Genomic DNA, 26,218 nt, shown 5'->3' on the forward strand with positions numbered 1-26,218 from the left:
AAGGCGCCGGTGGCCTTGTATACTCACAGGGCTCTGAACGTGTCGCAGGCAGAGAGGTGGGAGAGGAAGGCGGGAAGGTTCTCCTTGGCAGCGCTGAGGAGCAGCAGAGCGAGTCTGGCGAAGAGTCCAGTGGGCAGGGCTGAAGGCTGGAAGCTCTGCCTCGAAGTCTGCCATAACTTGGAACGGCAAGTTGGTCCTCTGCTGCTGCTTCTTGAAGCTGGTTGCTGCCAGCTGAAGGAGAATGGTCATGAGGATCCGTGAGACGGCCGGATGAAAAAGGTTGTAGCAGTGCAAAGCCCCAGGGAGCGCGCTGTCGGAAGAGGTTCTGGGCAAGTCCCAGAGAGGGGAGGACACCAGCTGGACGTGTCCTGGAAACCTGCCATATGGGCAGCGATCACCACAAGGTGGGTGTGAGAGTCGCAGCGGGTGTGCTTGCACGGAGCAGGCTGCCGGCTGCAGTGGTCGGGGAGGGGGGCACGGCAGGCCGTGTGGCCGCTGGCCTGTTGTGACAACAGAAAGGTGAGGGCGCCGGTTTTCTCTCCCATGTCTGTGGAGAGAAATGAGAAGTAGCTGCGGGCCCAGGTTGCTCCATGGGGCTCAGTCCCGAGGTTTTGTGGTTTGGGTTGATAGGACCTCAGTGTTGTCATTAGGGTGTGCTTCCGTATGATCCAGCTGTTAGGTCTTTCGCACTGGCATTGGAACGCTTTGGCTGAAGAGCTGTGATGAGGTGTTGTATGTGTTCTCTTTTGTTGCTGCTTTTGTCTGTTTGAGACAGAAGCTCAGTATCATTATCGAGGGTGAGCTTAACAAGTGCCAGGCTTGTTACAGTCCAGACTGAGTGGGTCCACAGGGAACTTGGCAATGTCACAACGCTTACCTGGGCCGCCTCTCTGTTGAATTGGTCTGAATACTGATGGATTTCCTCTGTTGGGTTGTTGTGCAGTTTGGCAAGGATCTGACACATCTCCTCCTCCTCGTTAAAGGCACTGGATTGAAGTGTGAGCGACACTAGTTGTGGTGGAGACAGTTTGCCTTCTCCTGTTTTTTCGTACAAAGTTGAAGAATTTCTTGAGACCTGTTTAATCCACCCAGCAGGACAAAACTTTTTCATAGCTAACATCAGAAGAGATGGAAAAATCAGCTAAGATATACTATTAAGGCTGGTATCGAACTGGTATCTCATGCTGTAACATGGCTAATGAATTGGTAAAACTAAGAATCATGGGTAGATCTGATTGGTTATGTAAACTAGAGTACTGACTATGTAAGAACTTACCTTTGCTTAAAAGTTGTAACAAAAAACTGCCAGGGGTCCTCCTTGTGCTCCCAGCCAAGAGGTACCTTATTGTTAGTAACAAAAACTTAGCAACTAAGTTATCTGACTCCTGATGCTCAGTACTGGTGTCTGCGAATGAACAAAAGAGAAAGCATAATTTTATCATAGCTAAACTGATAGGTATTACCACTGACCTCAGACTTCTGAGTGCGAAATGCCACAATGTAATTGTATATGTCCATTTTGCCAGGTGCAGGGATTTCAGAGAAGATGGTGTTGATCCCAGCAATCCTATAGAAGGAAGAAGCCTGGAGTGAGCGAGGACTCTTGGGAGACAAGCCTGCTTGCTAAAAGCTCTTGTGAAATATTTCGGGGTTGTTCCCTCTGGCTGTCCTAAAAATAAATATATTGGAAGAATCAAAATAACAGATTGAAAAAACCTGGCTTTGTTGTTGCCTGGGGAGTTTGTCATTGATTTCAGTGGAGGCAAAGTGAGTCCAAATGGAGGTCTTCTAAATATCCTGTCCCAAGAGAAAGCTTGGGTCCAATTAGCATTTGATTTCAGCAGCCTGTGGGCTAGTACATAAAGTAAGTAAATGCAAAATGAAGTGACTTGTGAAGACTTAAAAGACAAAAGGGTGAGAAGACCAAGAGCATCTGCCTCACGGCCTTGTTCTGCAACCACGGCACCATGTTCCCTCCTTTTGAAGTTCATCTGCCTCAGTCAATTATTCTTTCCCTTAATGGTTTACATCTCAAGCAACAAAAACCAGCTTTGGCTAGAGCTGTGACTCACAGAGACTTGTAGGAAGCGCCGGACGTGGTGTTGGGGATGTCTTGAAGAATGGTGGCATCAATGCCTGGCAGAACGGCCACGAGCTTCTTCTCAAATCCAAGACGGAAATGGTCACCTGTGAAGGTGGCAAGCGCGGAACGGAGCTGCTCCACTGTTCTTGCTAACATGGTGTGCTTCACCACCAGGGAGATATTGCAGGTGTTGGCAAAAGGCTGCAGCAGGAGCAAGAAATGTAACCATAGGCTCTGGGAGAGTACTTGCAGACTAGGAAGGGAATATTTCTTGGTGATGCGGTTTCTATTTCTACCCCATCAGTATTAGCAGAACACGCAACATCCATAAGGATTTTACACTGTAAGCAGTGTAACAGTGCAGCCAAGACCTGGCAAAATTATTCTGAAGCACCAGGTTACAGACAGGCCAAATTTCCAACAAAATCAGGAGAGAAGAATAAACCGTTTTTTTTATGTCCCCACCTCGATGTTCTGCAGCAGGCAAACATTGTGAAATGAATTCAACACAGCCGAAGCAACAAATGTTTATGTTCTCCTCTAGACCTTCAATTTTCAGGTCCTGGCCTATCTTTTGGATGAATACAAGGAACCGAAGACATGTGCTGTGGTACAGAGCTAGCTTGCATGGTTCTGGGAACAGGTGAGTTAGTTGTGATGCCATAACCCACTAGGAAGTGTTTTCTCTATGATCAGATTTTACCTGAAGCAGAGACCTGTAGGGTCTGAGTCTCGCAGAGTGAGACTTTGCATATCTGCTGTTAGCCTGATGAAAGGTATTGCATTTACAAGGAGCCAAAGAAGAGTCCTCAACTAAAGATCGTGTTAGAGGAGCCTCAGGAAATCATTGGCGCTGGGTGTGCTGCCAGCACTGTGTATGTGGGAGAGGAAATACTTCAGCCTGAGCCAAAGACTAAACTGATGTGAATTAACATGGTGTAAATTAGTGGTAGCTGGCTCTCTTCTGAGCCTTGTTATTGTATGTGAGGTGGAAATCTGCGCAGTGTCTTTCACGCAGTCTGAGGTGGAACATGCAGGCACAGGCTGGTGGCAGCTGTGTCTGACCCAAGTGCAGGCTGAGTGTTTGGGGAATGCAGTGCTAGGCTGCACTGTCCCCTGCTGGCCCTGAGCCAGCTATGAGCTTCCCTGGCAAACGTGTTGTAACACCTTCCTTTTAGTCTAGGTTATTGCACGATTACCCTGGGGAAACTTCTGTCCCTCACAAATCTCTCCCACTGAGCCTCAAGAGCAAGCAGTCTGCAGTTACCTCCTCTAAAGCAGAGTTAAACTCATCGCAGTAAGCAGCCAACTCACTGAGACCAGGCAGCTTGGGTAGTCTGTCAAAGATTTCTTCGATGTCAGCAACAGAGCTGAAGACATCTGGGCAGAAGGTTAGCTGGGCAAGCTGGACAGCAGTCAGCTCCTCCGGGGGGGCCATCTGGAGCGGAAAGAGACAATTAGCTGTAATTACACATCTGCACTTGTTTGAATTGACCGTGTCAGCGTTTGTCTCCCTGCAGCTGTCCTGCACACCTTGTCCTCGAGGGGACTTGGTTCCAGGCTCGCTCTTCTGTTTGTAAAATGCAGGTTATGGTATTTAATGTTCATGATGAAGTAGTGGCATAAGGGCCAGAAAGACTCTGTTGTGTTCTGCAGAGTCATGAAGGAGGAGATATTCTTTGCGCTAAAGGTGTTAGACTTCAATGGAAAAGACCCATTTTCCAAAAGTTAGTGATGGATTCTGGGTGTATATTTGGCCCGAGTGAGCTGGGTAGCTCTCAGAGCTCCATCTGGTGTTGCAGTGAGAGTAAGTGAGGCGCCACCAGAGGCTTTTCTGCAATACTGTTTGGAAACAACCCATGTCTCCGCCCTGTCTGCCCCAGAAACAACGGCAAGTTATCCTCTCTGATGATCCTCTCTGTGAACTCTAAGACCAAGAGAGAATCTGGATGAGAGACAGGAGCTGAACCCAGGCCCTATGACTCCTGTGCATGCGCTCTAGCTGTAACAGCCATCCTTTCTGTTAGGTGCTATGTTATGGCAAAACCAATCAACCTGCTGGGGATTACTGCACTTCAAACGTGAGGGAAGAGTCACAAACTTTACAGCTGGACTTGTGGTAGCAGAGGGGACGATCTTGGCTCTCCTGAAGGAGATGGAGAAACGGCCATTGTTCCCAAGGAAGGGGGAAAGGGCAACATGTTTTTATTTTATGTTTGTTGTTCAAATGATTTTGTAATACTCTCTGACTCTCAGTGTATAAACCCCAGGGTGATTTGTGTGGCTGCCTAAAAAGAAAACAGCTTTGCTCTAGGGCAGTAAAGCGTCACAAAGTGTCTAAATCAATATTCTTACCCCAGTAAAGTTTTCAGAGATGGCAAGAAAATCTGCGATGTTAGCAAGCGATCTGAATCACTGGAAGTAAAGAGTCATCCAGTTCTCAGCCCTCTGACTGTCTGAAACACAACAATAACAAACTACTTACATTTCAGCGTAAGACTCAAAACCTAAGGCTCATTCCAGGATGTGAATGGAAAAGACAGAGAAACTAGCTGCAATTAGCACGCATGTAAGTGGTGAATCAACCTGGTTCTAGCTGGGTGGGCTTATGTCAGTGCAGTTCCTGGAAGACTATCACAAAGTGGTGTCTGGCAATTTCATGGAAACTGGGACGAGTCGTTAAGCTTCTTCAGTTATGCTCCCTGAATCATAACAATCCAAAGGATCTCTCTATTTGAAACAGAAAAGGGGGAACAAGGAGAGTTAAGGGGGTTCGTTCTACTCTGTTTCACTACTCTCATTTGGAGACTGTCTTCTGCTCTATTTGCTGTCAACCACCATTGTTAGGATTATGCTTTTCTTGACCTGGAACTTTGCTAGTGCTGGAAGACTCTGACAAGAAAGCCTTGCCTTCTCTTTGCTGCTCGCTCCCATCTCGGTGCCATCCTCTCCCGCAGCCTGGCATGGGCACTTGGGTAACAGTGAAGTGCATGTACTGGCTCGGATAACTCGTCTAAGCTTAATTTTTCTCGGTTTCTTCGTTTTGTTTTGTTTTTTTTCCGTTGCTGCTGTTTTTTGTCTAGGTTGACAGTTCCTAGATCCAGATGGGGCTGAGCAGGACTTCCTGCGGGGCGTGTGAACAAGGCTTTTCTGCAGCTGCTGCCCTCCCCGACCCCTCACACTGGCAGCACGGAGCAGCGAGGTATTTCTGTGCTTCCTCCGTTTACTGCGCTAATGAGCAGCACGGGCAGAACTGGGGGAGGGGGAGGGAGAGGGGGGCCGGGCGCGGCCCCTTCGCACCCTGCGCGCTCCGAGGCACCGGCCAGGCCCCGGGAGCGCGGCGGGGCCTTCCCGGCCCGGAGCCGGAGCCGCGGCCCCGGCCCGGCCGGGAACCATCTCCCGCGGCCTTGGCGGGCGGCGCTGGCGGGGAAGCGGCCCGCCGCCCTCGCGGCCCGCGCCCACCTGGGAGGGCCCGATGAAGTCGTCCAGGTCGGTGAGCTGCAGCACCCCGCTGAAGGGAGACGCCATGGCGACCGCCGGCGGGGACCGCGCCGCGCTGCCGGAAAGTGCCGCGCTGCCGGAAAGCGAAGCCGGCGGCAGCGGGGGGGGGGGGGGGGTAAGAAGCGCGCATGTTGGAGGCGAGTGGGGTGTAGCGGGGGAGGTATGTTCTTTGGGATGGCGGGCAGGGCGGAGGCAGGAGTGCTAGGCAGGCAGGTGGTGAGGTGTTTGTGGAGGCAGTGCTTAGTGTGGAAGAGACTGGAGGTAGGGAAGTGGGGTGGGAGTGTGGGCAGGATTGGGGTGAGAGTGGGGTGGTGTGCTAGTGGGGCAGGAGGAAGTGCTTTCTGGGTGCTGTGGCAGATGTGCTTGAGGTGGGAGGCGGAGCGCTCGAGCGGGTGGCCGAGTTGCAAGGGTGAAAGTTGCGCCGTGAGGTGTTTGGGTGCCAAGGAGAGGGGGTTGGTTCACGCTGTGGCTGAGGTTGCTTGAGTTCAGGGCAAAGGTGTTGGAGTGGTGGAGGAAGGGGCGGAGGTAGCGGAGAGGCTGCTGCTTGTTGGCAGTCGGCTGGAGGCCGGTGTGTGTGTCGGAGGGGTTGTAGGTGGCGTGGCTGTGAAGCGAGAGGTGGGCCAGTGTGTCGGCTGAGAAAAGGTCTAGGGAGTCATGGTGCAGAAGGCGGAGCAGAGAGGGAGGCGTGGGAAGGGAGGGAGAGCATTCGGGCTCCCTGCGCAGCACCTTGTCGGCTGTGTGGGTGGGTGCACGTGACCGTTGGCGTCCCGGGAACATGACGTGTGCTGTGGACAGGGTTTCACGCAAGCAAGAGTGCTCAGTATTTGCTGGGAATAAATTTAATGAAGGAGAGCTGTTTTGTGCTGGTAGACGGGTGGTTGGCGAGAATGTTGTGAGCGAAGCATGCGAAACCAAGTAGGTGCTCTTGCTGTGTCTTGCTTGTCGTCCAGTGCTGTTGGAGGCCAGGAAGAGCGAAGCGGCCTCGGAGCCTGGGGAGGGTTGTCCCAAGCACGGTGTCTCTGGCGTGAGCGCTCACCAGGGCTGCAAAGCCTTGCTGCAAAAGAAAAGCAGGTAAGGCGGCGAGAGAGGTGCGGGCAGCAGCTGTTTGCGCAGTCTTGGCCTAGCAAGTATGTGGGTGTGGGCGTGCTGGAGGTGGGCGAGGGCAACGGGCTCTGGGAAGCCGTTCAGCGAGTGGTCTGGGCTAAGGGCGAGCAGCAGTCTGTGCAAAGGAAGTCTTGGTTTTCCGGCTAAAAGAAGATGGGCAGAAAGCGTGGTGTTTGCCGGCCACAGGCGCCTGGGGGTGAGCGTCTCACCTGAGAAGCAAGAGCAAGAACCTCGTCCAGGAAGGCAGAGAGGAGGGTTTCAAGCACGCAGATGTCCTGCAGGACTCCGGGGCCAAAAACTAGGTGGGCTAGCTGGGTGGCGGTGAGGTTGTCGGTGACATCGACCTGCAAAGGAAAAGGGAGCCCGTGAGAGAGAAGCCAAAGGTTGCTGACAAAGGGAGAGCTAAGGCCCCCGGAGTGGGCGGAATTGCGGGCCTTGGGAGGATGAGGTGGGCTGGGGCTGGGGCTGAGGCAGGGGGGCTGTGTCCTCCTTGAATTGGAGCAGGCAGGAGAGGCGTTAGCCTCGTGCATGGCAAGGGCGGTGGTAGAGCAGGCTGGTAAGGCTGTGCGAGCGCAGCGGTCTCGGTCCTTTCTGAGTGTGGAGGCACACTAACCCCACTGAAATCTGCCACTAAGGTGAGGAGATCTTCCTAGCGAGCAATAGCTGCGAATGCACCCAAGTTGTCTTGCAGCCAGTGGAGGCATGTTCCGTGGTCCAAAGGAGACAGAGAGGCTGGGGCAGAAGAGAGGCCAAGAGTGAGGCGGTGGCCTTTCCTTGCGGCTGGCTAGAAAGGCGAGGAGGGCCACCGAGTGGGCTGTGGGAGGGTTAGGTCCGTCTTACCTGCGTCGGTGCATTGGCTTTGGAGGAAGGTGAAGACAGCGCTAGAGATGCCTTGCAGCTCCCCGGGCAAGAGGGCTACGTATGCCTGGCTCCCGGAGGACACGCTGGGGAGGGAAGTGACATGGGAAAGAGGTAATTCTTGCTGTTGAGGTGGTGGCGGTAGTGCTAGGGGTGGGAGGGCTGCTTTGTCAGGGAGAAGAGGGGCGCAGAGAGGGCAGCGGAGAAGGACGGGAAGGCCTGCTTGCTCGGAAGTGGGCGAGTGCTTTGCATGGGAAAGGGCGGGCTGGCAAGGGCTTTGGAGAGGTGAGGGCAGGGCAGGCGCTGTGGCAGGGTTATCTGTCGGCAGAGGTTTCTCTAGGGTGGTGTTAGAAGTCCTGAGAGATGGTGGTGGTGCAAGTGCCCTAGTGCTGGAGTCTTGTGCCTGCTGAGTGACTGAAGGCTTTGGAGAGGCTAGGCAGTGGGCAATTACGCGCTGGCGAGGCGGTGCTGCCAAATGCCAAGTGGGCAGCTTTCTGAGTAGGCAGCAGAAGCGGCGGGGTGGGAAGCGTTTGTCAGAGCAAGAGCGGTGGGGTGCAGGTGGCAGAAGGCGAGCTGTGCCATGGCCGCACGTGGGCATGAAAGTGTGGGCAAGGGGGGAAGTTGGGTCGAGCTTGGGAGTGTTGTTTGTGGGCCCAAGGCTGCTGTGCGTTTTGCTTGTGCTTTCGTGGGTTGGTGCAAAGCAGGAGGGTTGTTGGCAGCGTATTGTTCACTGCTGTGCGTGGGGCAGAGGGGAGTGTGTGTGCGGGTTGGTGTCAGCGCTGCCCTTTGGAGTGTGTTGTACAGCTGAATGGAGTTGATGAGGCCCCCTATGTGCTGTACTCTGCTGCTGCTAGGTTTTCCTGCTGCTGGTGGTGGCGGCAGCGTTGTCGGCCGAGGTGGACCGTGTTGTGTTTGGCAGAGACGCTAAGTGAGGCTAGCGTGTTAGGAACCGTGTTGCTGTGCTTGGCCGTAGTTTGAGTGAAGGGACTGAAGATGTGACCGTAGGTGCCTGCTGGAGCACGTCTGTAAATAGTAGTGTGTTGTGGGGCTGCTGCTGAGCACAAGGGAGCGCTGCAGGTGGCTTGGCCGCTTCCAAACCACCGCGCTTTGTATTTTTATTTGACAGAGCAAAGGCGCCGGTGGCCTTGTATACTCACAGGGCTCTGAACGTGTCGCAGGCAGAGAGGTGGGAGAGGAAGGCGGGAAGGTTCTCCTTGGCAGCGCTGAGGAGCAGCAGAGCGAGTCTGGCGAAGAGTCCAGTGGGCAGGGCTGAAGGCTGGAAGCTCTGCCTCGAAGTCTGCCATAACTTGGAACGGCAAGTTGGTCCTCTGCTGCTGCTTCTTGAAGCTGGTTGCTGCCAGCTGAAGGAGAATGGTCATGAGGATCCGTGAGACGGCCGGATGAAAAAGGTTGTAGCAGTGCAAAGCCCCAGGGAGCGCGCTGTCGGAAGAGGTTCTGGGCAAGTCCCAGAGAGGGGAGGACACCAGCTGGACGTGTCCTGGAAACCTGCCATATGGGCAGCGATCACCACAAGGTGGGTGTGAGAGTCGCAGCGGGTGTGCTTGCACGGAGCAGGCTGCCGGCTGCAGTGGTCGGGGAGGGGGGCACGGCAGGCCGTGTGGCCGCTGGCCTGTTGTGACAACAGAAAGGTGAGGGCGCCGGTTTTCTCTCCCATGTCTGTGGAGAGAAATGAGAAGTAGCTGCGGGCCCAGGTTGCTCCATGGGGCTCAGTCCCGAGGTTTTGTGGTTTGGGTTGATAGGACCTCAGTGTTGTCATTAGGGTGTGCTTCCGTATGATCCAGCTGTTAGGTCTTTCGCACTGGCATTGGAACGCTTTGGCTGAAGAGCTGTGATGAGGTGTTGTATGTGTTCTCTTTTGTTGCTGCTTTTGTCTGTTTGAGACAGAAGCTCAGTATCATTATCGAGGGTGAGCTTAACAAGTGCCAGGCTTGTTACAGTCCAGACTGAGTGGGTCCACAGGGAACTTGGCAATGTCACAACGCTTACCTGGGCCGCCTCTCTGTTGAATTGGTCTGAATACTGATGGATTTCCTCTGTTGGGTTGTTGTGCAGTTTGGCAAGGATCTGACACATCTCCTCCTCCTCGTTAAAGGCACTGGATTGAAGTGTGAGCGACACTAGTTGTGGTGGAGACAGTTTGCCTTCTCCTGTTTTTTCGTACAAAGTTGAAGAATTTCTTGAGACCTGTTTAATCCACCCAGCAGGACAAAACTTTTTCATAGCTAACATCAGAAGAGATGGAAAAATCAGCTAAGATATACTATTAAGGCTGGTATCGAACTGGTATCTCATGCTGTAACATGGCTAATGAATTGGTAAAACTAAGAATCATGGGTAGATCTGATTGGTTATGTACACTAGAGTACTGACTATGTAAGAACTTACCTTTGCTTAAAAGTTGTAACAAAAAACTGCCAGGGGTCCTCCTTGTGCTCCCAGCCAAGAGGTACCTTATTGTTAGTAACAAAAACTTAGCAACTAAGTTATCTGACTCCTGATGCTCAGTACTGGTGTCTGCGAATGAACAAAAGAGAAAGCATAATTTTATCATAGCTAAACTGATAGGTATTACCACTGACCTCAGACTTCTGAGTGCGAAATGCCACAATGTAATTGTATATGTCCATTTTGCCAGGTGCAGGGATTTCAGAGAAGATGGTGTTGATCCCAGCAATCCTATAGAAGGAAGAAGCCTGGAGTGAGCGAGGACTCTTGGGAGACAAGCCTGCTTGCTAAAAGCTCTTGTGAAATATTTCGGGGTTGTTCCCTCTGGCTGTCCTAAAAATAAATATATTGGAAGAATCAAAATAACAGATTGAAAAAACCTGGCTTTGTTGTTGCCTGGGGAGTTTGTCATTGATTTCAGTGGAGGCAAAGTGAGTCCAAATGGAGGTCTTCTAAATATCCTGTCCCAAGAGAAAGCTTGGGTCCAATTAGCATTTGATTTCAGCAGCCTGTGGGCTAGTACATAAAGTAAGTAAATGCAAAATGAAGTGACTTGTGAAGACTTAAAAGACAAAAGGGTGAGAAGACCAAGAGCATCTGCCTCACGGCCTTGTTCTGCAACCACGGCACCATGTTCCCTCCTTTTGAAGTTCATCTGCCTCAGTCAATTATTCTTTCCCTTAATGGTTTACATCTCAAGCAACAAAAACCAGCTTTGGCTAGAGCTGTGACTCACAGAGACTTGTAGGAAGCGCCGGACGTGGTGTTGGGGATGTCTTGAAGAATGGTGGCATCAATGCCTGGCAGAACGGCCACGAGCTTCTTCTCAAATCCAAGACGGAAATGGTCACCTGTGAAGGTGGCAAGCGCGGAACGGAGCTGCTCCACTGTTCTTGCTAACATGGTGTGCTTCACCACCAGGGAGATATTGCAGGTGTTGGCAAAAGGCTGCAGCAGGAGCAAGAAATGTAACCATAGGCTCTGGGAGAGTACTTGCAGACTAGGAAGGGAATATTTCTTGGTGATGCGGTTTCTATTTCTACCCCATCAGTATTAGCAGAACACGCAACATCCATAAGGATTTTACACTGTAAGCAGTGTAACAGTGCAGCCAAGACCTGGCAAAATTATTCTGAAGCACCAGGTTACAGACAGGCCAAATTTCCAACAAAATCAGGAGAGAAGAATAAACCGTTTTTTTTATGTCCCCACCTCGATGTTCTGCAGCAGGCAAACATTGTGAAATGAATTTAACACAGCCGAAGCAACAAATGTTTATGTTCTCCTCTAGACCTTCAATTTTCAGGTCCTGGCCTATCTTTTGGATGAATACAAGGAACCGAAGACATGTGCTGTGGTACAGAGCTAGCTTGCATGGTTCTGGGAACAGGTGAGTTAGTTGTGATGCCATAACCCACTAGGAAGTGTTTTCTCTATGATCAGATTTTACCTGAAGCAGAGACCTGTAGGGTCTGAGTCTCGCAGAGTGAGACTTTGCATATCTGCTGTTAGCCTGATGAAAGGTATTGCATTTACAAGGAGCCAAAGAAGAGTCCTCAACTAAAGATCGTGTTAGAGGAGCCTCAGGAAATCATTGGCGCTGGGTGTACTGCCAGCACTGTGTATGTGGGAGAGGAAATACTTCAGCCTGAGCCAAAGACTAAACTGATGTGAATTAACATGGTGTAAATTAGTGGTAGCTGGCTCTCTTCTGAGCCTTGTTATTGTATGTGAGGTGGAAATCTGCGCAGTGTCTTTCACGCAGTCTGAGGTGGAACATGCAGGCACAGGCTGGTGGCAGCTGTGTCTGACCCAAGTGCAGGCTGAGTGTTTGGGGAATGCAGTGCTAGGCTGCACTGTCCCCTGCTGGCCCTGAGCCAGCTATGAGCTTCCCTGGCAAACGTGTTGTAACACCTTCCTTTTAGTCTAGGTTATTGCACGATTACCCTGGGGAAACTTCTGTCCCTCACAAATCTCTCCCACTGAGCCTCAAGAGCAAGCAGTCTGCAGTTACCTCCTCTAAAGCAGAGTTAAACTCATCGCAGTAAGCAGCCAACTCACTGAGACCAGGCAGCTTGGGTAGTCTGTCAAAGATTTCTTCGATGTCAGCAACAGAGCTGAAGACATCTGGGCAGAAGGTTAGCTGGGCAAGCTGGACAGCAGTCAGCTCCTCCGGGGGGGCCATCTGGAGCGGAAAGAGACAATTAGCTGTAATTACACATCTGCACTTGTTTGAATTGACCGTGTCAGCGTTTGTCTCCCTGCAGCTGTCCTGCACACCTTGTCCTCGAGGGGACTTGGTTCCAGGCTCGCTCTTCTGTTTGTAAAATGCAGGTTATGGTATTTAATGTTCATGATGAAGTAGTGGCATAAGGGCCAGAAAGACTCTGTTGTGTTCTGCAGAGTCATGAAGGAGGAGATATTCTTTGCGCTAAAGGTGTTAGACTTCAATGGAAAAGACCCATTTTCCAAAAGTTAGTGATGGATTCTGGGTGTATATTTGGCCCGAGTGAGCTGGGTAGCTCTCAGAGCTCCATCTGGTGTTGCAGTGAGAGTAAGTGAGGCGCCACCAGAGGCTTTTCTGCAATACTGTTTGGAAACAACCCATGTCTCCGCCCTGTCTGCCCCAGAAACAACGGCAAGTTATCCTCTCTGATGATCCTCTCTGTGAACTCTAAGACCAAGAGAGAATCTGGATGAGAGACAGGAGCTGAACCCAGGCCCTATGACTCCTGTGCATGCGCTCTAGCTGTAACAGCCATCCTTTCTGTTAGGTGCTATGTTATGGCAAAACCAATCAACCTGCTGGGGATTACTGCACTTCAAACGTGAGGGAAGAGTCACAAACTTTACAGCTGGACTTGTGGTAGCAGAGGGGACGATCTTGGCTCTCCTGAAGGAGATGGAGAAACGGCCATTGTTCCCAAGGAAGGGGGAAAGGGCAACATGTTTTTATTTTATGTTTGTTGTTCAAATGATTTTGTAATACTCTCTGACTCTCAGTGTATAAACCCCAGGGTGATTTGTGTGGCTGCCTAAAAAGAAAACAGCTTTGCTCTAGGGCAGTAAAGCGTCACAAAGTGTCTAAATCAATATTCTTACCCCAGTAAAGTTTTCAGAGATGGCAAGAAAATCTGCGATGTTAGCAAGCGATCTGAATCACTGGAAGTAAAGAGTCATCCAGTTCTCAGCCCTCTGACTGTCTGAAACACAACAATAACAAACTACTTACATTTCAGCGTAAGACTCAAAACCTAAGGCTCATTCCAGGATGTGAATGGAAAAGACAGAGAAACTAGCTGCAATTAGCACGCATGTAAGTGGTGAATCAACCTGGTTCTAGCTGGGTGGGCTTATGTCAGTGCAGTTCCTGGAAGACTATCACAAAGTGGTGTCTGGCAATTTCATGGAAACTGGGACGAGTCGTTAAGCTTCTTCAGTTATGCTCCCTGAATCATAACAATCCAAAGGATCTCTCTATTTGAAACAGAAAAGGGGGAACAAGGAGAGTTAAGGGGGTTCGTTCTACTCTGTTTCACTACTCTCATTTGGAGACTGTCTTCTGCTCTATTTGCTGTCAACCACCATTGCTAGGATTATGCTTTTCTTGACCTGGAACTTTGCTAGTGCTGGAAGACTCTGACAAGAAAGCCTTGCCTTCTCTTTGCTGCTCGCTCCCATCTCGGTGCCATCCTCTCCCGCAGCCTGGCATGGGCACTTGGGTAACAGTGAAGTGCATGTACTGGCTCGGATAACTCGTCTAAGCTTAATTTTTCTCGGTTTCTTTGTTTTGTTTTGTTTTTTTTTTCGTTGCTGCTGTTTTTTGTCTAGGTTGACAGTTCCTAGATCCAGATGGGGCTGAGCAGGACTTCCTGCGGGGCGTGTGAACAAGGCTTTTCTGCAGCTGCTGCCCTCCCCGACCCCTCACACTGGCAGCACGGAGCAGCGAGGTATTTCTGTGCTTCCTCCGTTTACTGCGCTAATGAGCAGCACGGGCAGAACTGGGGGAGGGGGAGGGAGAGGGGGGCCGGGCGCGGCCCCTTCGCGCCCTGCGCGCTCCGAGGCACCGGCCAGGCCCCGGGAGCGCGGCGGGGCCTTCCCGGCCCGGAGCCGGAGCCGCGGCCCCGGCCCGGCCGGGAACCATCTCCCGCGGCCTTGGCGGGCGGCGCTGGCGGGGAAGCGGCCCGCCGCCCTCGCGGCCCGCGCCCACCTGGGAGGGCCCGATGAAGTCGTCCAGGTCGGTGAGCTGCAGCACCCCGCTGAAGGGAGACGCCATGGCGACCGCCGGCGGGGACCGCGCCGCGCTGCCGGAAAGCGCCGCGCTGCCGGAAAGCGAAGCCGGCATCAGCAGCCGCGGGGGGGGGGGGGGAGAGAAGAAGCGCGCATGCGCGGGTCGGGCTCGGGCGGGGGCGGGGCGGGCGCCATGATGGCGGCGAGGGCGGTGGCGGCAGAGCTGCGGGGCGGGGCGGGGCGGGGCGGGGCCCGGCCGCCTGCGGGGCGCGTGGTGGCCGCTGGGCTGCAGCGCGGGGTGCGAGGCCGAGGTTGGCTGCGGGCCGTGTGGGGAGGCAGTCGCGGCGGCCCTGGGCTGGGCGCCCGCGAGCCCCTGCGGAGAGCAGGTGGCCGGCGTGGGGGGACAGCGGCCCCCGGCCCGGAGCGCTCCGCCCCCAGAGCGGTTAGTGTCAGGAGGGCAGCGGGGGAGGTTCGTGCCCCTGTGGTGCGGCGGTTTGAGGCTGTCGCGCCTCCTTCCAGTAACCTGCTGTGTCCCCCCGAGTGTGTGGCACTCTGCAGCTCGCAGGCCTGGAGTTAAGTAGGAGCCACGAGTAGTTCTTGGAAGGAAGCAGCTTTATTTCCATGAGGGGGAAGCGGTGGGGAAGGTGGTGCAGTAGCAGTTCAGGTTAGGTGGTAAGTCCTGCTTTCTGCTTGTGCACCAGCTGTGATCCCAAGTGCAGGATCTCCCAGGCTGGAGATTTCCCTGTGTCAGTGGTGTTTCAGGGGAAGCCTTGCAAGCTTGGGCTCGTAGGGAGTGGAGCATGATGCATAGGAAGAGGATTTTTATTCAGAGTCATTTCTCTGCGTTTTTGCAGAAAAGGTGGAAATTGCTGTATGCTGCGAGTAGGCAGGGAGGCATGTTATTTCCAGTCCCAGTTAGCTGTAGGCAAGGAGAGGGTGGGAGTGTCTAGGGCCTGATCTGGAACATGCTCTTGGATTTTGTTTGTGCCACTCCTTTTAAAGTGTGAAGTTTGGACTCTAGAGAGCGTAGTTTACCAAGAAGCGCTCCAGGCTGTGCTGATTTCTGCTTTGGGAGCAGAAAGGTTTGAATAGTCCTTCTAATTTCATAACTCACAACCTCTCCCTTCAGTTCCTTGTGTTTGCTATTGTTGTGTGTGAAATTGTGTGTATATAATAGTTAGTGTGTCTTTTCAGTGCTGGGCTGATACCCCAGGAGGCTGCAGGTTTCATTTTATTTCTAAGGACTGTAAACAAGCCTTAAATAAGTTATGCAGAGGCTTATATGTGGACTCTGTTGAGGAGGGTCTCCTAGGGCCGTCAGCTTTTTGAATGTGTCCTTTCTGCTCCTTCGTGTGCCTCAACCCTGCCAACATCTCAGGTGAAAAAGTACAAGTGGTACCTTAGCTACAGACAAATTCGTTTTTACTTACGCATGAGAAACGATTTTCTTCTAACTGTCATAGACGCCATATAAGTGCAAGAACAGAGACCAGCAGAATGTGCAGTCAAGGTCACTTTTTATCTATCGCTCATTTATGTTCATATTTCTTAAGTACTCAAAGTTAAGGACTAATATTGAGCACACATTATAATAATTTGTATTATTTTTGTTAAATAGCAATAAATGCAGCCAGTGTTGGAGCTCAAACCACAATGCAAAGCACTGACGACAGAGACACTTTGCTCTGTTGCTCCAGTCAGTATCTTCAGCTGTGTGGGCATCAGCCCTCAGCACAATTGTAGAACTGAATAGACTTACCTAAAAAGAGTAGAATTACAAGGGCAATTAAAAGTGGTGGCCTATCTTTTCCCTTCATTTTTCTTCTTTTCTTATGTCGATTGTCTTTTCAAGCCTGAAAAAATGTAAGTGATTTGTGAATCTTTTTTGAGGGCAAATACTCTCCTGAAATTGCCCTTATTGCCCAGATTGTGAGGACTGTGTTCTGCAGACCGCTGACTCCTGAGTGCCTCCTCAGTGTGGCTGTAGACCTCCTCACTGCTTGCTACAACCAGCCCTCTCCTCGATTCCTGCAGGGGCTTTCAGCCTTTTTTGAGGTGCGCTCCCAGGGCAGGTGTGGGTCCTTGCAGAGGGAATGGAAGCTCACCAACAGTCTGTGTCTGTCTTAAGTTGCCTCTGTGGCTCTGTTGGAAAGCTACCCTGGGCATGCTGCAGCTTGGGAGGTGCAGTTATAGGGGAAAAGATCCTGTTGGCGTCTCTGCTCACATCCCTTGGAACGAGTAGCAGCTCCATCGCAGGGATGGTGACTTGCATCCTTTTTGCTCCCAGGGTGGTGGTTGGTTCCAGGGAAATCTCAGTGGCTTCAACACTTGTGAAAGGGAGGACACTGAGGAATGTATGCCTTATACAAATAATCAGAGCTGATATTAAATCACCAATGAACAGAAACATTCTCCATATACTAAAACAGTCTCCTAAAAATTGACTCAAATTTTTGTAAGAGTATCTTTTTTTGTAAGTGGTTATTTTTTTGCCTGATATGCTTTCTGTGAGGTATACCTTCTGCTGGATGACCAGAGACATTCAAATGTTGTTTATAGTACAACTTTATTCTCAAATACCAAAGTGGTGTTTTTTTTCTCTGTAACATATCTCTGCAAAGCAGCGCACATCCCCTACTGTGAATCCATCCTGTGTTTCAATCAATGCAGTAATACTTTGCCTGGAGAGAGTAGTCTGAAGTATCCTCTGTCCTGTTCGGCTAGCTGTGACCAGCCACAACCACTGACAAATCACTTGTATATACAGTGTTTGGAAATGGTATAACATTTTACCTATCCTTTTCACTGTGCCACTATTTTAATAAAACTTGAGAGTGATTCAGGAATGGCTGGAATAGGCAAAGAATAACATCCAGTGCAACTGGAGTCCAAATTCTACCAAATTACCTGGAAGAGTATCAACATACACACTCCTACATAGAGTACCAACCTGTTCATTAATTATCATGAACTTAATTGTTTAGCTGGACAGGAAAGTAGCCATACCTTCTAATACTTACTGTTTCTTCTTCCAGAACCTCATGAGTCCTAGAAAGCAACATGCAGTTCAGCAACCACCTGCAGGAGTACCTTTTTCTCCAGTGTTACCTTTTTATGGAGCAACATCCAGCTGATTGCAGGGAACACAGTGAGTGATGCCAGGTGACTTCTTTGACTCCATTCCAAGGAGCAAAGGCCCAGCCCTTCCTAAGGCATCCTCACATAACTTGTGTCACTTGTTCAAAACATTGAACTCCAGTAAGAGCCTGTGTCTTCCTCCACCTATTCAGCATGGACATGAACAGCTTTAAAGTAAGAACAGCTTTTAAGTGAGAAGAGTCAAAGAATTTATAAAGACTTGATAGTGCAATTACATAGACATAATTTCTATCTTATTTTCCCAGTCAGGCTTGTGAGGGGCAGTTAAGAGCTGAAGAGCTCAGAATCTGGTAGGGTTAGAGCCCCCTAAAGTCTCCCCTCTAAAATTGTATCATGAAGTCGCTATTACAGTTATGTCAAACCAATACAGAAGAGTCACATACAATGTTTTAACAAACTGTCATTGCACTTACTGGTTGCTCTGCACTTATTCTGCTTACTGGTACAGGAAACATTTCCTCAGGAGGAAGTATAAAGAAAGGTGACCTAGCGTTAAATCTGTTTTAGCTATAAGGACAGTTTCTGTGCAGGCTTCTTTGGATACCTTTGGCGTGACGGGATAGGCTAATCTGTTATGATGTTCTTCTGAACCCAAAGGGATTGTTTGAATAAGCCCAGAATTGTTATGCCTTCACATGATTTTTCATAGCTATTTCTTCTATTCAGTATTCTCTCTTTTGGTTTAGAAAAGTGCTTCTGTATCCTAAAAAATTTGAAATGGGTTCAAACTCCTGCTGGATTCAATGTAAAAACCTATGGATAGGCACCTGTGAATTAGACCAAAGGTCCACCTAACTCTGCATGCTGTCAAAGACAGAAGCAGATGTTTCGGGATAGAGGGTGTGAAGAGGGAAGCTCCCCCCAGAACATCCCTGCTTTTAGCAGTCTGTCAGAAGGATTCATGAGCCAGAGGATGGAACTGCATCTTTGTGTTTAAGAGCCCATGGTGGACTTGTCTTCCATGAGTTTTCTGATTGCGTTTTGGCATCTCTGATATCTGGTGGTCACGAATTCCATCCCTTAAGCTCCGAGCATGTGAAAGGTGCTTCCTTTCTTCTGTGTGTTAGGAAGCTCCTGCCCAGTAACAGAAAGGTTCGATGGGATTTCGCTTCAGGGGAGGTAGAGCTGAACCTTGGAAGTATCAGAGGGGTTTGCCAGGGCCTGGACTGATGCTCCACTAGGCAATATGAAAAGAAAGAGGAAGATAACAGCTGCTACAGCCACCCAGATGGCCAGAGCTGTTTGAACCTCTGGTGATCAGCCCTGTATTTGAGGCCGGAAAGCTAAGGGAAATCTTAAGAGGTACTGATGGAGACTGATAGATGTGAGACCAATTTGTCTTCCTGGCTGTTTCTGGTTATTTCTGATTGAAAGAAGATTTGAGGCTTGTGACTTATTGTCAAGAGGATAGCTTTGGATCATTGAATCCTTCGTTTCTGTGTTAGTCCCTGGTGTGGTTCTGTAATGATTGGTTTCATTTCAATAGTGAAAGGAAGGTGAATATTTAGCCTTAAGCGAGTGAATCATGCTGCTTTGTCTTACATGATGTCTCCTTTAATCCTTGTCATTTGTAACGTCGGTGCCAAGCTGCTATTAATGTGGACACAGCTGATTTATTAGTACCTGCTATCTTTCAGAGCTTTTCTTTCTTCAATATAGCAGTCCCTTGGGAGCCCTGGGAACCCACAAATGCCTATTAACAGCCTGACTAAACGTTTATCATCTGAGTGCATAGTCACATGGGCTATAGTGATAGGAATGTGACTGTTTGCAGGAGCAGGTGCTGCTCATGCAAGTGAGAGTTATTGAATTAGATTGTAATTAGGATCTACAAAATTTGAATAGTATCTTGATGTTTCCTCTTGGGTCAGAAGAGCCCTGAGATAAAGCTGATGAAAAATAATAACTGTTCAGAGGTTTTTATGATTTAGTTCAGAAGACATTCACACCTATGTAGTACTTAAAAGCCAAGGTTTGCCTCCTAGTCTCTCAGTCTTTAGAAAAGAATCATCAATAATGCAAGATCCACAACATATATGAACCAATCCCAAGTTAAATTAATGCTAGAATGAACTGGATGAAATATTTTGCACTCTCCATTAAGCATTTCAGAAGTTGTCAGATATGTCAGAGACCAGCTGCACTTTCACAAGAAGACCTTGCTGGTGAGATCAGTAGACCTTTTGATATCTGACATACATTTTGATCTCTTCTACCCTGCACCTCAGTAGGAGCCAAACCAATTCCCTGGGCAGACCATGAATAAAAACAGGCATTTGCAGGATGACTAGCTGTGAAGAAATCCGTCCTGTGTGAGTCCTGGATCATTGGTCCTATGCTCATCTTCTCCCAAGGGCTGTTGGTTGGTTGTCTTGTAGAAGTGCAGAGTGTCAGGGCCACCTTCTGACTTGGTTGTTGGCAGGCCAAGAGGTGGATAGACCACCTCTGTCCTCTCCTATGGCCTATCTAAATCCCCCCGTTTCTTTTAACATTAAGGGAATAGTTGCTAAGCAGCATAAGGGTATGCTGCTGCTTTCTAGATATCCTCTTCTAGGAGACACATTGCGTTCATCTAGGAGTGGCCTAAGGAGTGAGGCAGACATGGTCCCAGGCCATCAGAAACCTTTTACAACAGATCTGGTGGCTGCACACAGGTTAGTTCATGTGTGTGTGTTCAGGAGGGCTACTCTTTTGTGTAGTCTGATTGCTTTTAATCCTACTTATTTCTCTGTTGATCTGTAAGCATAGAGCATCCTCTAAATTTACTTAATCCTCCAAAAGACCTCACCTACCCCCGTTGTTATATTGTAGGAAAAGCAGCGTTTTGCTACTGCGATCTCTGCGTGAGTGCGCCAGGAAGGTGTGTCTGCAAGGCCCTGGGGCTAGGCTTAAGGATGCAACACATCCCTATTCAGCAGGAGCTCCTCCCCTCAGAAATACGTGGGTGATGTATCCTCAGGCCATGCAGCTCTGTACAGTAAGGGATCTGAACGATAAACCTAGGCTGAGATTTAACCAAAACAGAAAGCTGGCATTCGGCCTACATATCCCCGTGCCCTTTCTGGGACATTGTGAGAGGTGGTGTTTGTGCTCGCTGCTGTTAGGGCTGCAGCTTTCCAGCGTGAGGACAATGATATGATCTTTCTTTAAATGTGGAATCAATCCCACATTTGACTCTATAGGCACTGAATTATCAGTATCTTGTGCATTGCTTCACAGCGCACACACATTATACAACTACAGCTTTAAACCAGAAAGCTTTCATATTTTTAGTTGCATTATGATAAACTACATGGATTTTATTTGTTGCTTCCCTTCATGTTTAGTATTTGGCAGTATAAGTTACCTCTTCCTTCTTTGCTGGTAAGCAGAATTTTTAAGTTAAATCCACAAATCTTAGCCCTTGCAGCAATATTCTGTGGGGGTTGGGTTTTGTTTGTTTTTCTCAGTCATGTTCTATACTTTGTCTGTCTCAGCGAATGCTTCATACATATCAGCTTACACACTTGTAAGAGGCTTTAAATAAAATGTCTCTTTCCTCCTGCACATTAAAACTATCTGTAAATATGACCGTTGAGTTCCACTATCACATCCCTGAAAATGGATCAGCATGCCTCTGGAAATCACTAATGTGGGATACTTTCCTTCCTTTTTCTGAGTCCAGCTGTGGCTGCCTAGTGGACCATAAGTCGTTATCACCTGCTTTTGCGTTGACTTAAGTGCAATGTGCTGGTGCTTCGAGCTCCTTTCTTTCTGGAAGAAGGGTCCTTACCACCATGACCATTGCTGTGCTTGGTGAATGTGTGTGGCTAGGTCTGTTTGAATGGCACCTGGGGTTGTTTAGCCTTTCTTTCCTGCAATGCGCCCAGGTAGTTAAAGGCCTACCAGTGCACTGGTTAAATTGACAGGGTGACGCAGTGTGTTACTGCCACACAGTTCCTGGGCTGTTCTGCAGGCAGCAGGTGCCGGTAAGTGTTTTTGTCCTTTTGTATGGAAATGAGGACTGGTGATGTCCTCCACAGTGGCAGCTCCAGAGGTATTGGGGCCCACAGCCACGCGGGTGCAAGTCGCTGGGCAATTTTGCAAGGAGGAAGAAGAGGCAGAGAACAAATAAATGACTCGGTTGTTAGTGGCTCGTTACAAATAATCTTAGAGGGTTAGTTCTGGAGACCTACTTGGGATGTAAATGTGAGGTAGCTGCATCTAGGGTAAGCAAATGGGAAAGTACGGCCGTCACATTGACGGGCCGCTTCATAGCAGTCAGAATCTTCCCAGTGGGAAGGCGGCGTAATGGGATGTGGATTGCATGCTATAGCTTGTCTTAATCTCTTTATCATACCTTTATCCCCAGGATTCAGCCACCACCATGTGTCTGAGAAACCCCCTCACATCTCAAGAGACATGTCCAGCAACTGGCTAAAATCTCAGTGAGAGAGAAGTTAGGCTCCATTACAGATCATCTGATGGGATAAGGGAACCGGAAGGAAGGTAAGCATAAATGACAACCCAGTTTGGGTTAATTTTTGCTCGTTTGTTTCTGAAGAATGAATGACCAGGGAAAAAAAAGTCTTTCAAAAGCACCTCGTAGCTGGCATATTTTGTCATGCTTCATCTCCCAAAGCTTAGTCAGCCTTACTGTTGCTATGCCATCTATCTGCCCTACCCTTTGTTATCAAATTGCTGCATTACAAGAAGTCAATGCTACGATGAAGTGGGCCTTATTTATGAGCCTTTTGAGGTGACAGCGGAACTGGTTAAAAAAATAAAGGACCTGACTGTAATGTCACTTACCATTGTGTAAGTCTGGACTCACTTCACTGACTTCAGTGGGGCGCCTCTGCAGTGTGACCTGGAGCAGGATCTATCACATCTCTTTCGTTTACTTCTTCCCCTATGAGAAGTTGAGTTCCTAGCTTGGAAGCTAGATTCCTTGGCTGTTGTGTGTGTGTGTTTTTTTTTTTTTTCCTGTTGTCACACATGACCCAGGGTCTCTGTGGCGCTTTCCATTTCAGATTTGTCACGTGGCATGTAACTCTCCTTGACCTTTGAATGTAATTCTGTGCCTGAAGGTGAGCTCAGTTTCCTGATGGACCTGCTTCAGCTAGAGCTGGAGGAATCTCAGTGAACCCTGACAGAAAAGTGACTTTAAAATTACTGTGCTGCTGAGATATCATTTGGGTTTCAGGTCACTGCCCATCTCAGGAATGCTCTAAATTTCTCCAGGAGTAAACAACAGACCACAGAAGCCATTTCTTTTCACTCATGTTTAACTGTGGAGGTCATATCTCCAGATATAGCAGCTGCAAATAAAGCAACTGGTCTTAGAGAGCATGGCCACAGGCAGTTCAGGAATACTTTTGGATGCAGAAGTGTAGTTAGTTGCCACCGTTGTCTCATCACCATCAGCTCAGAGATCCTAGATAACTGTCTTTGGTTCGTGTCATTGCTTGTCTGTTGACCTCTGGAGTAACATAGACGCATCTTGGGATCCTCTGAGTTTCACCGTGAGCAAGAGGAAAATCCCCTGTGATGGAACTGAGTTTTGCATTCACCCATATTTATTCTTTTTCAGTCATGTCTCTCTTGATGACTCTTGGATGACTCTTAGACCCGGAGCAGCCCTGCACGGTATATCTTGGCACTCTGGCTTTTGTTCTAGGCAAAATGTCTCTGTAAAGAGACATTTAGGAGAGGCCTTTGCTGGTTTTAAAGGTTCTAACTGCTTCATGAAGCAGGCTTATAAAAAACATTTTTGGCATTTCCGGGTCTTAAGGCTCACTGCTGTTCACAGATTGTGAAACCAGAGCTAACCAAAATGCACCTTTCTTTGAATGAGATCCATGTGTTCTTCTTTAGACTCACCTCAAACGCCCAGGATCGACCAGAGCGGAGCCTCACTAGTCCTGTTCCAAAAAGTGAGTGTGTCAGAGTGTACATGATGACTTTCCACAAGGGACTGTGATAGCCAGATCAGAGGCTTTCAGCCCAGGCCCTAGGGAACACTGACTACGCACACCGCACGTTGCAGCACACGGTGCTGCCAAATGATACTCATTTAAAGGTTAAAATGATAGAAACGTCCCAAGTCCCACACCATAACCCTGCATCCTAATACCTTAAGAGCGCACTGAATTAACATATGGTGTTTGATAAAGCTGAATTAAAAAACAACAGGGCACTTTGCAAATATTCCAGAGAGCTCTGCTATATGGTGATAGGCCATTACACATACAGGAGAGGGCAAGAGAGGTGTTTCTTTTGCATTGTTGGAGATTAATACAAAAGCATTTGGGTTTCGGCGTTAGGTAAAGCAGCTTCTGCGTTACAGAATCCACTCCGGCTGGCAGAGGGCCTCAAAGTTAGCCCCAGCCCTCATGCAGATGTGTGGCCTGTGGGAATGTAGATTTGGGGCTCAGGTGCGTAAAACTAGAGGATAAATACCCACTGTGGAAAGAGTCACAGTACAGGCTGAAGAATCATAGTATTAAGGAGGCTAAGCCAGCAATAGTTACAGACTCCATTTTTTTTTTCAATAGTAGTTAAATCTTTACAGAAAATAGCCATTCTAGACATCTCTCAGTTTCCCTGTCCAGGCTCAAATTAGCTTTGACATTAATGTCAGTCCATCCCACTTCTGTTTCTCTAGCATGAAAACAAAACTACAGAGGCAGATTTCTACAACTGTTCGTTTGATGAGTCGCCAGCAGATACTCATTCAGAAGGCGTGGACTTGCCTGGGGGTCTGGGGACTGAGACAGGGAAAAGATGGCTGAGCTGTTGACTGTATGGAGGGGGCTAGCGATGGGTACGCATGGATGTGAGTGTTGTCCTAGCTAACAGAGTCTGAATTTGACCTATTTTATAGAGATGGTTGGATTTTGGTATTTCTGTCTGTGAGGAATTGTTACAACTCAAAATGTGGTGGCAGAATGAAAACAAATGTAAAAGAATGCATGGTTGAGGAATTACCAGATATGAGTAACATTTGTCCGGAATATTTCCCTTTTGACACCCCCGGTATCTGACTTAGCAGAGACATCCAATGGCTGCAGCAGGGATTCCTGGGACAGGCTGGCAGAGAAGCAGTGCTGCTCTGGTGCCCTCTGGTGCTTGCATGGCCCTTGTCGCCACCTGGTCCCAGGGACATGGTGGCAGATGTCCACGAACCAGAGCAAAGGCGCTGCAAGGGCTACAGGGCTGTGCGCACCTTTGGGGCTGTGCCCCCTGTGCCAGGAAAGGCTTGATCCTTACGAGTAGCTGGAGGGTTGGCAAGTTGCAGGAGGCATAGGCAGTGGGAACTGACCCTGGATGCTTTTCTTGCTTTCCCCTCCCCAGTTCTCATTACAGCTTTGACCTTGGCCTGTCATTTTGGACACAATCTGTATTTTTCTTGCCCTTCCTGTCCTGGAGAATAAGGACACAGCCTGGCAAAATTCCTATCTCCTGACTGCATGCCCTGTTCTGATCCTAATGTTCAGCCAGGCTCATAGATTGTCCTGCTTGGCACATGCTTAATATTAGCAAACATATACATACAGCATGAAGGAGTTAAACCTTCCCTAGCCTATGCTGCAGAGCACATTTCTGCTAGAGGCAGGGCAAGGTGGGGCACTGTGACCTGAAGCCAAATCCCTTGCAGGTGCTCAGCTTAGCAAGGTGCTAAGTAGCAGCCCAGAGAAGGTACTTAAGAAGCCTGTTTAGGGCTGGGGCCTTTGGCTAATGGGAATTTGGAGAGAATGAGAGATGGGTTTGCAGTCCTGCTAGAGAGTGAGTTAGGCTTTCTGCTTCGTGAGCTAGATCGTTGTGACTTTTGTGAGGCAGGCTTTCTCTTTTTTTGTCTTTCCTGGGCTTAGTGTATGGCCTGTCACCCAGCATAGGTGACTCTATGAACACAGATATAATTATATATGTATGTAGGAGAGGGAGGTTAGACTGCTCTGTTGCATCACAAGGTGTCAGCCTTGCTATAAGGGGAAGGAACTGCGAGCAAGCAAACTCTGTTGGCAGGCAGCTGACTCAGGAGACCGTCTTCTTGAAGCTATAAATACAGAGGCAGCGCTCCTCTGTATTTGAGGATAGGGAGTGCCTGTCAATTATAGCCTCTTTTTGCTGCGCTTCAGCACATGACAGAGATGTCTAAGCACTGAGGATACCTATGGCAGAGCCAGATAGGGCAGAAGCCTTGCTGGGTACCGATTCACCCTTCCCTGCCTGGCCCTCCTGCAGCGGAGCATGTGCCAGCCGTTGGGGTAGTCGTGAGACCATGGCACTGCAGCGGGCATGGGCAGCGCCGCTCCTGGAGCGCTGGTAACGAAGGCTTGTCATGCTGTCGGCACCATGTACAGCCAGATCTGTTGGCTGAGGGCCACCATTTTAATGGCCTAGTTTATCCTGAGTAGCCTTTTGAGTCTGATCTGGGCTCCAGGGAACGGGTGTCAGCTTTGAGCCTCCTCCTGCTGAAAGCTTGTCTTCAGCTAACGTCAGTGACCTTAAAACTGGTCGTGCTTCTTACTTCTGGCCACTGACGTGTCAGGAATGCCCCCGGGAGGCATAGCCCCAAGATCCTGCCCAGATGGGTAGCTAAAGGGGCAGGGTTATGGCATGGCTAAACAACATTCCTGCTCTCTAGTGCAGCCAGCCACTAATCAGCACAAACAGAAACCTTGCTAAGAGAGAGGGAAATCAAACTTCAGGGTATTTTCCTTTTTTTAAAGATTGTTCAGGACAACGTTTAAGTGTCAGATGCAGGTGGTTTTTGACTTCATGCAACACAAACATGATTACAGATGAAGAAGAGGAAGGGTGGTGGAAAACCAG

At 49.3% G+C, this 26,218-nt stretch overlaps 2 protein-coding genes across 19 annotated transcripts in view; one reads left to right on the forward strand and one right to left on the reverse strand.

Moving 5' to 3' along the window:
- Positions 1-631: 631 nt before the first annotated feature.
- On the reverse strand, positions 632-8,844 carry LOC138061090 (uncharacterized). Of its 13 annotated transcripts, XR_011134721.1 has the most exons (8): positions 8,704-8,844; positions 7,529-7,632; positions 7,302-7,420; positions 6,898-7,032; positions 4,439-4,539; positions 3,398-3,521; positions 1,277-2,187; positions 878-1,038 (listed from the first exon to the last, which is right to left on the reverse strand). XR_011134721.1 is itself a non-coding variant. In XM_068908723.1 (7 exons), exons 3-7 carry the CDS (start codon positions 3,519-3,521, stop codon positions 676-678), a joined length of 663 nt encoding a protein of 220 aa, XP_068764824.1. In that variant the 5' UTR covers positions 4,439-4,539; positions 5,546-5,585; the 3' UTR covers positions 632-675. The 13 variants fall into 13 exon arrangements, 12 of the variants coding, with proteins under 12 accessions (XP_068764824.1, XP_068764823.1, XP_068764834.1 ...); XM_068908723.1 differs by lacking the exons at positions 6,898-7,032; positions 7,302-7,420; positions 7,529-7,632; positions 8,704-8,844 and adding exons at positions 632-762; positions 5,546-5,585 and having other exon boundaries at positions 1,277-1,405; positions 2,073-2,187; positions 3,351-3,521; XM_068908722.1 differs by lacking the exons at positions 6,898-7,032; positions 7,302-7,420; positions 7,529-7,632; positions 8,704-8,844 and adding exons at positions 632-762; positions 5,546-5,585 and having other exon boundaries at positions 878-1,113; positions 1,277-1,405; positions 2,073-2,187; positions 3,351-3,521.
- Positions 8,845-10,957: 2,113 nt separating this feature from the next.
- The window catches only part of MSLN (mesothelin), a 47,693-nt gene continuing 32,432 nt past the window's right edge, over positions 10,958-26,218 (forward strand). For all 6 annotated transcript variants that reach the window (XM_068908710.1, XM_068908711.1, XM_068908712.1 and 3 more), the window contains exons 1-3: positions 10,958-11,402; positions 13,844-13,962; positions 21,753-21,889. The gene's annotated coding sequence lies outside the window, so the exon portion shown is untranslated. The remainder of the gene's footprint in view (positions 11,403-13,843; positions 13,963-21,752; positions 21,890-26,218) is intronic.

The sequence above is a fragment of the Struthio camelus genome, chromosome 15 (assembly GCF_040807025.1).
Source record: "Struthio camelus isolate bStrCam1 chromosome 15, bStrCam1.hap1, whole genome shotgun sequence".
Classification (NCBI taxonomy): Eukaryota; Metazoa; Chordata; class Aves; order Struthioniformes; family Struthionidae; genus Struthio; species Struthio camelus.